This window comes from Chrysochloris asiatica, unplaced genomic scaffold (assembly GCF_000296735.1).
Source record: "Chrysochloris asiatica unplaced genomic scaffold, ChrAsi1.0 scaffold00071, whole genome shotgun sequence".
In the NCBI taxonomy this organism is placed as follows: domain Eukaryota; kingdom Metazoa; phylum Chordata; class Mammalia; order Afrosoricida; family Chrysochloridae; genus Chrysochloris; species Chrysochloris asiatica.
In genome coordinates, this window is record NW_006408589.1 from 8,741,064 (window position 1) to 8,755,060 (window position 13,997).

Sequence of the window (13,997 nt, forward strand, 5' to 3'; positions counted from 1 at the left end):
CATAGGTTAGCCTTTCTCAGTCTCTCTTAAACTCTTCAAAATACTGCTCACTCCCAGCCTGATGAATTGGAAGCTTCAGCTCCAGGGCCATTATGCAGAACCTCACACAGCACAGCTTCTCTGGAGCAGACCTGGATTTCTCTTCTGCACCGCTGCATTCCTGTACTTCTCAGAGCCTTCAGGAGCACAGGCTCAGGCCCATCCATCCTTTACTACACACAGCTGATGTATATCAAGTCATGGGCCTGCTCTTGGGCCTGACAGACACCCTGGAATAAGACTCAGTCCTTGAGACCCATTCAGAGATATCAATGTGTGTCAACTCAGAAATCACAAAGCTGTAGCAAGGCGAAACAGCAATAGAAGCAGGGGAATAACAACAGGAGTCTACAAGGGCATTCCAAAGGGGTGACTTGAATAAGGCCTTGAAGGATGTGTAGGAGTTCACCAGGAATGGAAAGAGTGGGCCAGTAGGAATAGTAAGAGCACCAGGGCAGCAATGTTAAAGAACACTTAGGGATTGGCTAAGGGCACACATAAAGGGTGGGCAAATAAACAGGTTTTTGTTCTCACCCACACAAGGTGAACTTGAAATATAGGAAGGTCCCCACCTTTATCTTCTAACATTTGAACTAACTCCCCCCAGATTCATCATGGGAAGGCAGGGTCTTCCCTATGATGTCAGCCTCTATAAATATTTTATTGATTCTATTTACTATTTCACTGATTCTCTCCTAATTTCAAAGCAGGTATAATTCCACAATTTGGGGAGTATGATGACCAAAGCTCTCCATGAAAAGATAGACTTTTATTATAGCTTTGCAAGGGCTTCACCATGCATTTATTATGGACATATTAAGGTACTTACTGATTCAATCATTCATTTATTCAATCATTGCTCTGTCGCTCAGCAAATAACTCATTTCCTTCCCCATTCATTCCCTCATTCATTCTTTCACTCATCTGCTAATTCAGCATACACTCATTTGTTCACTTGTTCAATCACAAATATTTTGAGCAAACTTTCCAAGTGTACAAAAAGCTCCTAGTCTCAAGGGTCGAGGTCAAACAACGTTCCAGCTTCCATTCATTTCCATTTTCCTTCTTTCTGGACATCTTCAGCTCCAATGAGCTTCTGGAACTCACTGACCAGAGCTGGGTCTGGCACTGGGGTGGACTCCCCCATGCCTTTGTGAATAACAAAGGGTTGGGGAGGGGGAGTTCTTGGGAGGACTACTAACTGAAAGGCCTGGTAATCTGCTTGTGTAAAGATTTGCTGTTGTTGTTGCGAAGTTCAGTTCTACTATGTGACACATGGGTTGCCACGAATCGGCATCCACTCAGTGACAACGGGTTGTGTTTGTTTTTGCTTTTATGGTTTGAGGAGTGGGAAAACCTTTCTCAGCATTTCCCTGCTAAATGGTAAACAGATTAAGTAGATTTTGTGAACAAAGCTAATTCAAAGCCAGCAGACCACATAACAGAATTCATTCCGGGCAGAGGGCTAGTAACCGAAATTTCAGCGGGAAGCTAACTTTTCCTGCATGGTCCACAATTCTAGGAAATAACCAGGAACAATCAACCATTCTATTATTAACAATTTCATCCAGGGAAAATTGACTGGGAACTAAGCTGGGGACTGTGAAGACAAGGTCCCCGACCTAAGAAGCCTACACTGGAGTGGTGGAGAGGAGAGTGAGGGATGACTCCTTCATTCCAATCAGATGGAAGAAATCATTTCTCTGTGTGCTTAGACAAGGCTTCCAGGATTTGGAAGCAGTGGAGTGAGGTCTTGGAATGTGGGTAGGTGTGGTGTTGAAGGATAAACACTGGACAGCAAGCACTGGGCCACCACCTTGTGGTTCAAGCCCATGAGCTGTTCCTCTGAACTCCCTATACAGGGTTGCTATGAATCGGTACCAACGTGATGACACGTAACAATAACAATGGGGGTAGTGGTGGAGGTGGAGGGTATTGCAACTCTAAAAGGCTGGATTTGTTGTTGTTGCCATCAAGTCGGTGCTGACTCATAGCGACCTTATGCACAGCAGAATGAACCACTGTCTGGCTGGATAAAGACACAGAAACAGGTACAAACCAAGGCACAACATATCGGGTGCGGCACTGCAGGATAATGCATTGGACCACAAGGCTGGTTTGAACTTGTCGTCACTCAACAACAGCAGCAACAACACAGATAAGGAATAAGGATTCCTGGTGATACAGTGGTTCAGCACACTACTGCTAACCAGAAGGTTGGCGATTTGAACCCACCAGTTGCTCCAGAAAAAGGCACTGACATTCCCAAAGTGAACTGACTTGCTAAAGGTCCTTAAACCCAGGGTGTGTAACACAGAGCTACTGCCTCTTGCTCGTCTCCCAGATCCCTCTAAGTTGAACATACTGTCAGAGCCACTAAATCCCAAACCTAGTCATAACCAGAAAATTATGCTTCCAAGGTTGCTCTGGTAGCATAGCGGTTACAAATTGGGCTGTGAATCTTAAGGTCTGCAGTTCGAAACTACCAATCACTCCACGGGAGAAAGATGAGGCTTTCTGCTCCCGTGAAGATTTACAGCCTTGGAAACCCTGTACAGGGTCGCTATGGGTCAGAACCGACTCGATGGCACATAATAACAACAACAACAAATCCTCAGAAGCAGTCACTAAAAAGTGAGGAGACCAGCCCCAACATGTACCTATGTGAAGCAGTCACTAAAAAGTGAGGAGACCAGCCCCAATATGTCCCTATGTGCCATGTGGCCTTAGAAGATCATCTAATAGCTTACAGACTCAACGAGCATTCTGGATCTCCCAAACTCAGCCCTTCTTGAAAGTTATGAATGCTCTCATATAGACACTGAGGATTTATATCCCAGCCACTCCTACTGTTGGGCAAAAACAAAAACAAAATCCCAAACCAAATAAGCTCTCATTTAGCCATTTCCAATTTGTCATTGGCTGCTAACCTAAAGGTTAGTAGTTTAAACCATCTCAGTGACTTTAAGGAAGAACCACCCCCCCCACACACACCATACACACACACACACACAAAGTGTTTTCATAATGATAACAGTCAAGCTAACCCTATGAAGCATTTCTACTCTGTAACACATGGGGTCTCAGGAATGTTTATAGGCAAATCGCCCTTTCAAGGACCTAGATGCCCTTCTGATATCTTTCCTAAATTCTCATGGTCTCAAAAGCTCTGCAGCCGTATTTGTCTAGTTCGCCTCTGGTCCCCTCCACCCTAGACCTTCCTGCTTCCCCATTCATGCCCAGAGCAGAGCCCTAGGTATGATAAGCACATGCAACAACACTGAAATCAGAAATTCTACCTGAGAGTTGGATATGGAAGCTGAATCCCCCAATGTGGGCTGCTCTCATTCTTAATTTAAAACAAAGATCCCAAACAGAGAGAAGGACTGAAAATGAATCTGAATGTTTTTACTCATTGACATAACTCTAGAATTAACTTAGATTTCTGCTGTCTTTAGGAAACTCTCCTGGAGCTCCCAGTCCTAATCGCAAAATTGTCCCTCTATTTATAAAAACATATACAAGCTTTAAATTTGCATTTTTGTAGCAGTCAGGGTGTCAGGCTAAGATATTTTCAGCACCAACCGGAGAGCAAAGGTCAGAAGGGACTCCCACGGCAACAGGAACAGCATCTGTGGTCCTAGTAACCCAGACAGGGCTGGAGAAGGTTCCAGAAATGAGCTGTTGGTGTGGTAGGGTGCTCTGCAGGAGGGACTGGTTGCTCAGAACTCTGGCATCTCACCCTGGGGACCCACCCAGCAGGCTGGACCTGCTAGGAACCTCTGTGAGCATTGTTGTGAGGGTTAAATGATGGAAATGCAGACAAAGCCCCTAGCACTGTGCTGGGCACATGTGGGCTCTCACTGAATCCTGCTGCCACTCAGTCTCTTTCCTAGAATCCTGGAAGAGAAAATCAAAGAGCTTTGGTCTCAGGGTATACTGCGGGAAGGCATCCAGACTGACCTGAGTTTTGTGTAAGAAGAATAATAGACAGTGATGTTTGTTGACCAGCCCTGAGCTAGGAAATCCATACCTATCCTTCATCTTTATAACACCCTTGTAACATCGCTCCGTGGAAACCCTATACAGCGTCGCTAACAATAACAACAACATCTTTAATGGGGTCCTGGTGTGGCACTGTAGGATAAGCACCAGATTGCAAGGTCAGTTTGAAGCACGGGGTCAGTGGTTCAAACTCACCCGCTGCTCATCGGAAACCCTCTACAGGGTTGCTATGAGTGGGAACCAACTCGATGGCACTTAACAGCAAAAACAACATCCTTAAGGATGTTAAGGATCTAACATCCTTACAACAACCTCTTATGGCTCCCTACAGACTGTAGACAGCACAGGGCATCCGATGGGGTTCTCCCTCCCCTCTACTTCCTGCAAACCCAATTTCCCTCCTAGAGGTGGCATTCTCATCCAGTTTATGGAGAAGAAAACTGAGGCCTTGAGAGGTGAAGGGACTGCCTAAGGCTCCATGGGGAGGGAAGGGTGGCAGGAATCACACCCAGCCTCCAGTCCCTGTGACACTTAGATGCCCTGTCCCTGAGGAATGCCAGGATAGCATGAACACTAGAAATATTATGAAGCAAACCCCTGGATTTCCCACCCCACAGTTCCATGGTCTCTGGGATCTCACGCTAGACAGAGTGGGAAGGAGACCTACATTTAAAGCTGAACATTATCCCCAGTCAAGCAGTGTCCAAGGATCTGTGAGAGGACACACTCTGAATGTCAAGGTCCTGGGCCACAGCTTGAAGGCTTGTCCTATCTAGGACTGGTCAAAGGGAAGGCAACCAGCCCCTTCCATGCAAGAAGCAGGTCTAACTCAGCTGAGAACATGGACAGTTCTCCATGTTCTTGGCTGTAAATGTCAATCCTGGTTCAGCAAGCAAATACTTCCCCAGAGATCTCATTCCTTGGTGCTCAGCCAGACTGACATCTCTGGGGTTTAGGCCAGAATTCCTGACCCTTCTGGAGATCCAGAAGACATTTTACTCATGGGGAACTAGCTCTGTGATGCATACTTCCTTAGTAAGTCCGGCAAACCCCAGCAAGCTCTAAGTAGATCCACTGTGTACGCTGGCCTCCACCAGTATCTGGATAAGCTCTAATCAATGACCAGTATAATGCATGGGGGTTGTCTCCCCCACCTGTACCAAAACCAGGCTTCCAATATCAGTACTTGCAGGTTTTAGTATCAGGTTACTTAAAACACTCTACCACTCACAATGTCACTTGAACATTAAAAACCAACAAAACATAAGAAACCCATCATCTTCCATTTCCTGAGTCCTTCCAGTGTCTTTATTCCAACAAGTAACTTTCTAACTGCTGGTTAGGAGGCATGTACAGTCCCCTGTGGCCCATTAGATATTTGACTCCACTTCACATGAACCCATTTACTAGTTTATCCACTGGTGAGATGGGGCCCATTTCAGCTGGGGAAAGGCAGCTGTGGGTCCAGGTACGAATGACTCCAGGACATTATGCTTTGTAATCCTTGGATGTAAGCTCACCTCCAGACACACTTTATTGATGCCCTCAACTTCTGTGTATTTCTTCCACAGAGCTTACCGACACCTTTGTATGACGCCTTTATTCCTAATGACGCCCTGAGCCTTATTACCCTGGCAGTAGCTGACTCCTTTTGACTTGCAGAGGTTTATTGGGGTGGGCAGTATTTTCTTCCCACTGCTGTAACTCCCAGGTCTACACCTGGTTGGGGAGGAGTGTGGGAATGTGTGAGCATCCTTGCTGGGTGCCCATAGTTGCAAAACACGCCAGGCAACATGGGAATGAGACGGGCTTCCTAACACTTCCACCCTGGGAATCCGATCACTTCCACCTGTGAATTTCTCTCTTCCTCCTGTTCCTAGAGATTTTTCCAGGTGGAGGATCTGGGCACCTGGTGTCCTAGAGGGTGCCGACGACCCCTGGGACCAGCATTCATTCTGAGTCCCTCCTCTGGTGGTTCACCAGTGTCCTCACCAAACCTCTAGTCCGGTTCTCATTCCTCTGATTTGAGAAACCTGCACCAGCTCTTCATGGAATGAGGGGCCCGGCCAGGGGAGGAGGCAGGTGGGACACCCCACCAGCACCCAGCACCCCAAAATCCAGCCAGGGGAACAAAAGGAAAGAGGAGGTGGCTTACCTTTAGAGGGTCGCCTTTGTTTGGTTTGCAGAGACGAGAAGGTACCCATGACGGCCCCCATGGCAGCGAGACTTGTGTGAGACTTGGGACCCGAGCCCTGCCCCTCCCCTCCCCTGGAAAGATCTCAACGTGGATTGTCTACTCCGAATTGAGGGAGAGGAAAAGAAAGAAAGAAAAAAAAAAAGCCCACGGCGGCGACAGGCAGCTCGCCCGCAGCTTGGGTTTCAGCGAGCCAGCATGGGGCTGGGAGCCGGAGGTTTGGTTTTCCTCTTCAGCCCGGCACATGCACTGACTCGCAGGGCCACCGCTCCCGGGAGCCTTCAGAGCCACTGCCCTGAGCGGGGACGGGCCCGACCGCTTCCCTCGCAAGGGACCGAGTACTGTGCCCGGAAGCCTGCCTGGCACTGGACCCGGGGCCGGCGCGCCAGCCCGGCCAAGGCTCGGGAGCCGGCGCCGCGCGGTGCGGGAGCCGCGCTCCGCCCGCCCCTCCTGCCGCCCGCTCGGCTCCGCTCCCGGCGCTCTCGCAGGCTCTCAGGGGCCCGAGTACCAATCATGAATGAACAGCGCCTGGGGCCCGATGGGGCGGGAGTCGCCGCACTCCCGCCAGCCAGCTCGCCTGCGTGTGCTAGGGGTGAGAGTGGGAGCTGAGGAAGCGCTCGGGAACTGCGGGAGGGGCGGGGGCAGAGGGGCGACTGGCAGGGCCGGCCTGGTGGCCCATGTCTCTGCGCCCCACGTGCCAGGGGAGGATGCATTCTCTGCAGACAACCCCGGACTAGGCACTACTGGTGGTGGAGTTCAGGGTAGTAGATTGCCCCTGAGTGAGAAGAAGGTGTGTGTGCATGTGTACTTGTGTGTGGTGCATTGTGATTTCATTGGCTTCTAGGAAAATCTTATTTCACCCACTGACTGAATTCATAGGGTGGGGAACAACCGGGCCCCACCCAGTGAAGGAGGAAGACATACATCCCACTCAGTTGTAATGGGAGAGGATGTCCTTCCCTGCAGGGTCTCTAGTGGCCTGCAGGATCCTTCACACCAGGGCCCATCTTCCAATAATAGGGCCTTGGGGAGGGCCAAGGAGCCTCTGGACCCCTCTGAGGCCTTGCTCCCTCTTTTCTCTGCTTCATTTCTTCCTTTCACTGTACCTCCCTTTCTTTTTTCCTCCCTTCATCCTACTATCTCTCCCCTCTCCTTATCTTCTCCCATCTTTCCCCCTCCTTTCCCCCACCTCCTTAATGATTTATTTGCTGTCATCTGTGGGGCAGTTAGGAATACCTGAGTGGTGCAAAGGTTAAAACACTTGGCTAACAGAGAGAGTGGAGGCTAGAGTCCATTCAGAGGTACCTTGGAATAAAGACTGAAAAATCTCCTATTGAAAGCCCTATGAAGCACAGGTCGACTCTGACACACAGGAGGTCTCCATGAATTGGAATCACCTGACAGCAACTGGTTTGGCTAGGGAGCAGATGGTCAGTTAGGTTTGAGAGGAAAATGGCTGAATTTTGGGAGCAGTCCCCTACCTGTGAGTTCTCACTCTCCAGGTCAGGGCAAAGATTCCCTTCGCATCTCATCCCTGGTTTCTCTTGTGAAAGGGAAAGTCTGAGCTCCCTCCTGTGGGCTCTGACAAGCTCCATGTGATGTTGAAATGCAAGGCTTGCTCCCTGGAAGGCTGAGGAGCTTTCCCTCTCCCAAGTCTGAGCCATCTCCATTCCCACAGAGACCCTCTGTGAATGGCAATGAAAACCCATTGCCCAAGCTGCTCTCAGCCCCTTGCCCAGTCATTTCCTCCCCTCCCCCACCCACAGATATAGTCATGTTTATAGTTCACACAGTCCTCTGGCATATGGTCTCATAAACATGCATGCACACACACATAGTCACACAAACATATGGCCACACAGCCCTCAAGCCCACACATATGGAGTCCCACAGATATTGCTGTCATACACATACTGACCCACAGGATCACAATACATACACATGGGTGCACTCCATACAACCCCACACAAAACAAACACACAGGCACATAGCCAGTCAATGCAAAATAGTATCATAGTCTCCCCTATACACATAGGTGCAAACCTGCACCGTTGATTCCCAGCATTCCAGTCCACTGGCTGCCCCTTCAGGGATATAGGTGGTCTGCGACTTGACCAGAGCCACTGTATAGATTTTCTTTACCTACACGGCACTTAACGCTTTCTCAAATCCCAACATTTGTCCAATTAAGTGTAACAGTACAGTGAAGATGTGCTTAGTAACATGCACCTCTTCATTTGTATGGCTCATTGTTATATCACCCATGTGATACCCCCCCAAGTCAATGAGTCAGGCAGATCACCATAGAGTGAAATTAAGGCTTACAAAGGATAAGAAATTTCCCTGCTAGGATGTGGGGTAAAACATGGAGTCCAGGGCTCTTTTGCCACTTCGTGGGGACCCTGAGGTCTGTTGAAGAGCTTTATTCTGGGTTCTATCAGCTTGAAAGTTTCAGCTTTCCTACTTGCCATCACAGGAGTCCTGGTGTGGTGCTGTGGGTGAATGCACCAGACTGCAAAGTTGTTTGAACTGCAAAGTCGCGGCAGTTCAAGCTCACCTGCTGCTCCTCAGAAACCCTATACAGGGCCGCTACGGGTCGGAACTGGCTTGACAGCACTTAAAACAACAACAACTTGCCATCACAAGAGGTCTGGGATCCAGAATGATGGAGCAAGGCAATTATAGACTGCCCCTGCCTCCATCCTATCCTCACTGCTGTGGAACAAGGGATATAGTGTGTTTAACCTGGGTGAGGTGAGGACCGGTTAGGATGAGGCTAGGGCTCAAGGAACGTAAAAGGGACCTTTGCGACCTTTGCCGGGGAGAGGATGATACTGCCTCTAAGTGTCTACCAGCTCCTCAGGGATTTCACCAACGGAATCCCAAACTAGTTTACCCTCAGGAGTCTCCAAATTCCATGCAACCCAAGTAACAATGATCAGGACACACTTGAGAGTTTACAGAAGGCTAGTATGCCATTTTTGCCTTCTCTCCTTCCCCCATTTCTCTGACCAAACTGAGTGCAGTCAAGTTGCTTCATTTCCCAGATCAGCAAGTGCCTCTTGATATGTTCTTGGCTGGCTGCCACTGAGCAGTGGGCATACAGTAAAGTCACCAAGATAAGTCCAAACTGCTGAGCTCGATTCAGGAGGCCCTTTTGTGAACTGGCTTAGTCTACCATTCTCCCTTACCCACCTGGTGCTTTCTTGATAGCACCAGCCACACAGTATCCTTCCTTATCCCCCAAATGTATCATTTATGATCATGCTTCAGGGCCTTTGCACATGCTGTTACCTCTGCCAAGAATATCTCTCATCCCTTTCTTTATTGGGAGACCTGATGTTCATTCTTGAAGATAGGCTCCCTGGCATCCCTAAAGGTGCCCATGTCACCTAGGTCTATTTTTTCCATCAGAATATATAGTATCTTGGTTCTCAGTGTCCCTTTCCTTTTCAATATCTCCCTCTGAACTGTGAATTCCTTAAGGGCAGGGAGTACCACAGGCATTGCTGTTATATATACTATTCATTCAGCTCTTTACCAGTGACTTCATAAGCTGTAGGCATTTCTGAGTGGTGCAAATAGATAATGTGTTTGACCGGTAACTGAAAGTTTGTAAGTTCAAGTTCATTTAGAGAAACATTGCAAAAAAGGCCCGGTGAGCTATCTACCTCTGGAAAAAAAACACAAAAAACGAAACAGTCTTCAAAAACTCTATGTAGTGCAGTTCTGCTTTTGACACATATGGGTTCCCCATGACTTGAGGTTGACTCAAGAGCAAGTAGTTTGCTTAACCTCTGGTTTCTAAAAAGAGTTCAGTCAATCTATAATACATGAATGAATATATGAACTAATTTTCTTTTCTTAGTGACCGAATTAGTAAACAAAAACTGAGACTTACCAGATTACCGTTGTCCTTTAAAGGAAGTAAACATAGTCTCATGCAATCATTTATACATCTAGTATTTATTGAGCATCTACTATGTATCAGATATTTGCATGCACAATGGCTCATCTAATGACACTCTATGAGTTAGATATTACCTGAAGATGAAGAAACACACATTCAAGGGTATGACAGAACCCGACATCACTCATGAGATGTTCACAGGAATGTATCCAAGTAAAGTATGAGAGAGAAAGATGCCAAAAACCGTTCACTGCCTCTTGGGAACTTGCAATGGAGAGCAGAGAACCTCATGGGAAGAGAGGGAGACAGAGTGCAATGAGGGTGTACCTCTGGAGTTCCTGGAGGGTTAGTCATTGTGACTTCAGAAGGTCTTTGTTTTGCTGTCCTGATATGATGTACCTAAGGAGGGGGTCTTGCCATTCTTATCCAATATGGATTCCAATGGTCATGACTCCCTCTAATATGGAAGGTGAATTCACTCATGCACCATTTCTAGGTCTGACCCCTCCCTCACCCAATGAGATGGACTGACCCAATGGCTGCAACAATGGGCTCAAAAATGACAACTATTGCGAGGATGGTGTCCAACCCAGCAGCGTTTCATTCTGTTTTGCATAGATAGGGTCCCTATGAATGAGAACAGACTGGATAGCACCTAACAACAGCCTCATAATGTTGTTGTGAGAATTTGATGAGAAGTGTGTGTAAGACACTTAGTAAGATGCCTTGAACATAGCGTGGCTGGTTATTGAGGGGAAACCTCTGTGATTCCTGTTGCTATGGGCCAGGCATCAAATGGGGCTAGAGGGATATAGAAATGAGTAAGCCATAGCTCCTTCTTCTTGGCTTCCATCTTTGCTCTTCATCTGCTTTATCAGAAATCTATTCTCAGGATCCCCATCTGGTATTAGAAGACTCAGATTAGTTAAGGAAAGGAATGCAGTTAGCACCTGGTTGTGTGCAATTCAGCACTCTGCTTGCTGCTGTCTTGTACCATTTCCCAAACATTCTGCATGCATAAGTCTGGCCTCCTCAAATAGACTGTGAGCTTTTAAAAAGCAGAGGCTGAACTTCTCCTGTTTTGCATATCCCCTCCCAGCCCCAAGGCTCAGTCTGGCTCAGAACAGCCTCAGTGTTCCACAAATACTCAAATGGAGATCTGAAATTCAGTGCAAGGGAAGGATGTCATCTTTTAGTCCCTTGTTTAAGTCTCCTCCTCTTAGACTTAATGTGTACCTTGGCCTGGGCTTCCTCACCAGTGAAACATTGATTACAACCACTTATTTCATGGGATTGTTATGAAGATGGGGTGAGATAAAGTACAAGCAGCATGCATTGTCTCTCTGTAAAGTCCCCTGCAACAGTCTTTTATTGCTGTTTTCTCTGGGGTCCATTGAATTATTCACTCAACAAATATTAAGTAGCATTTGGAGTGCTAGTGTGGCGCTGTGGGTTAATGTGCTGGACTGCAAAGTCAGTTTGAGCGGCAAGGCTGGCAGTTCAAGCTCACCAGCTGCTTCTTGGAAACCCTGTACAAGGTTGGTATGGGTTGGAACTGACTCGACGGAAGTTCACAATAACAACAGCCATTGCTGGACCAGTGCAGTGGGAAATGAGTGGTGGAATTATAACCTTCCATGCAGGAGAGATGGGTTCCATTTCCAGCTGTATGTGAGTGGAGGCTTCTGTGTTGCTATGATGTTGCTAGGAGCAAAGTTCACTGGAGCTTCCATACATAAAGGGAAGAGGAAGAAAGGCCTTGGAATCTGCTTCCCAAACTCAGCTAATGAAAACCCTATGGATCACAGCAGTCCAATCCATAACAGATCATGAGGATAGTGAAGGACCAGGTGGCATTTTGTTCCATTGTACATTGGGTTGGCCATGTGTCTGGTTAAATCAATAGTAGGTAACAACAATAATAGCCTGCTAGACACTTTTCTAAACAAGTGGATCAATAACAAGCAAGAAGAGGCAAGAGTTCCCATCCTCAGGAAGCCAGCAATCTAGGGCTGAAGACAATCAAATCATCTCATAATTACAAACCATGGCCAGACTAGGAAGGAAACAGGAGCTGATGTACTTTGGGTGGAGGGTGTCCTGAGAAGCTGTCAAGAATAACCTTTTGCAAACTATAAAGTGATGTCACAAGTATATATTGGTCTTTGGTGGGAAGGGATGTCTATAAAGCTTGCAAGTCAGAGAGACGGGGCTTCACATCCTGGTTTTGTTTTGTGACCTTGTGCTAGTGACTTGACACGAAAGAGCCTCTATTCCCCGGTGTTTGCAAATAATACAAGTCCACCAATGTCAGTCAGTCTAAGGATGATGCTGAAAGCAATCATAATTCTAAAAGGGGCTGGGACAGGTTCTCCCTGGCTGTGATGCAGTCCTGGCTCAAACAAATACCAACTCTTATTCTCCATTTGCCCTGTCCCACTCCCCAGATGAAGAATTTGGTGTTAAGAAGCTCCCCCAGGCCTCTGCTTTACACGTGGCCTCTGTGCAGGCTGGCCATGCCCTGGTGTGGGCTGCAAGGGAGAGACAGCACAGGAGCCAGGAAGCACACTCTGCCCTTCATGTTCTGGTGGCTCCACTGCCCCAAGGCACCCCCCTTCATGCTTCAGTGCTGGAAGAAGCTCCACCAAGCACTTAGGATGAGTTCAGACAGAGTGCAGATACCAGTGCAACAGATGCTGGCAGCAAAACCCTTCCAAACTATCCAGCTCCTGCAGGAGTGAAGGTGGAAGCAACACTGTGTGTCATGGAGCCAGAGCCATGCACAAGGCGGGTACAACGGGTGGCTGGCTGGCTGGCTGGCTGGCTGGCTGGCTGGCTGGATGGATGGATGGATGGACAGATGGATGGACGAATGGATGGATGGATGGATGGATGAATGGATGGATGGATGGATGGATGGGTGGATGGATGAAATGAGGAAGGCAGGATTGGTGAGTACATTCAAATATGTTCAAATCAAGTATTTAAGGATCTGAGAAAGCCTGTGAACTGTCTCCCTGAAAACAATCATGCATGCAAGCTCACTCATTCTCACACTTCGCATAAAATGTTAGGGACTCACTACTCTTCCCTCTGAAGCCCATCCATGGCCATCTTGGTTAAGAAACACTATTCTAAGGAGAGCAGATTGAAGGATTTAATCCCTTCATTTTTTAACTTGTGATCTTCACTTCTCGGGGGGGTCCTCAGTTTCAGCATCTGTAGAATGGGGGTAATGACCATGCCTATTTCTTTGGTCGATTTGAGGGTTAAATGAGAAGGTTGTATGTGGTTAGTGTAGTATCTGCCACATCGCAGGGCTCAGAGAAAGGTGTCCGTCATAATTATCATTACTATTCATCTTCATTCATGTATTCATAATTTAGTGAGTGCATTAAGCCGGTACCTCCTGTTTATTGTACCCTGAGCTGGTCTCTAGGATTACAGAGGCCTGGAGTGCTCATACTGTAAGGGGTAACTAGTGGTGATGGTGAGTATATGCCACTGCTATGACTCATAGCGACCCTGTAACAGGGTTTCCGAGGCTATAAATCTTTACAGGAGCAGAAAGTCTCATCTTTCTCCTGCGGAATGACTGGTAGATTTGAACTACTGATTTTGCAGTAAACAGCCTAGGTCATAATCCAGAGCTCCTTGTAAGGGCAAAAGGCAGATTAAAAAATCACTGTTCATACTCCAGACTTGGCAGAGAAACTGCCAGTGTTGTCTTTCTAAGCTCTGTGCATAAGGAAACCAAGTCCTGAGTATGGTTGGTCAGCCTTATCCAAAATTGTGGGGAAAACAAACATTTGAACTCAGTAAGGACAAGGGTCTAATTCAGGTTATGAG

The 13,997-nt window shown here is 47.4% G+C and overlaps 1 protein-coding gene across 3 annotated transcripts in view; it reads right to left on the minus strand.

Moving 5' to 3' along the window:
- Positions 1–13,997, minus strand: part of KCNIP1 (Kv channel interacting protein 1) — a 600,752-nt gene that overhangs the window by 357,169 nt on the left and 229,586 nt on the right. The window contains exon 1 of one of the 3 annotated variants that reach the window (XM_006864823.1): positions 6,200–6,362. The exons of 1 other annotated variant lie outside the window; for it this stretch is intronic. In XM_006864823.1, the coding sequence (XP_006864885.1) occupies positions 6,200–6,260 (61 nt within the window). In that variant the 5' untranslated portion in view covers positions 6,261–6,362. Of the gene's footprint in view, positions 1–6,199; positions 6,363–13,997 lie in introns of those variants that run through there. One more of the 3 variants, XM_006864822.1, reaches the window with a different exon arrangement.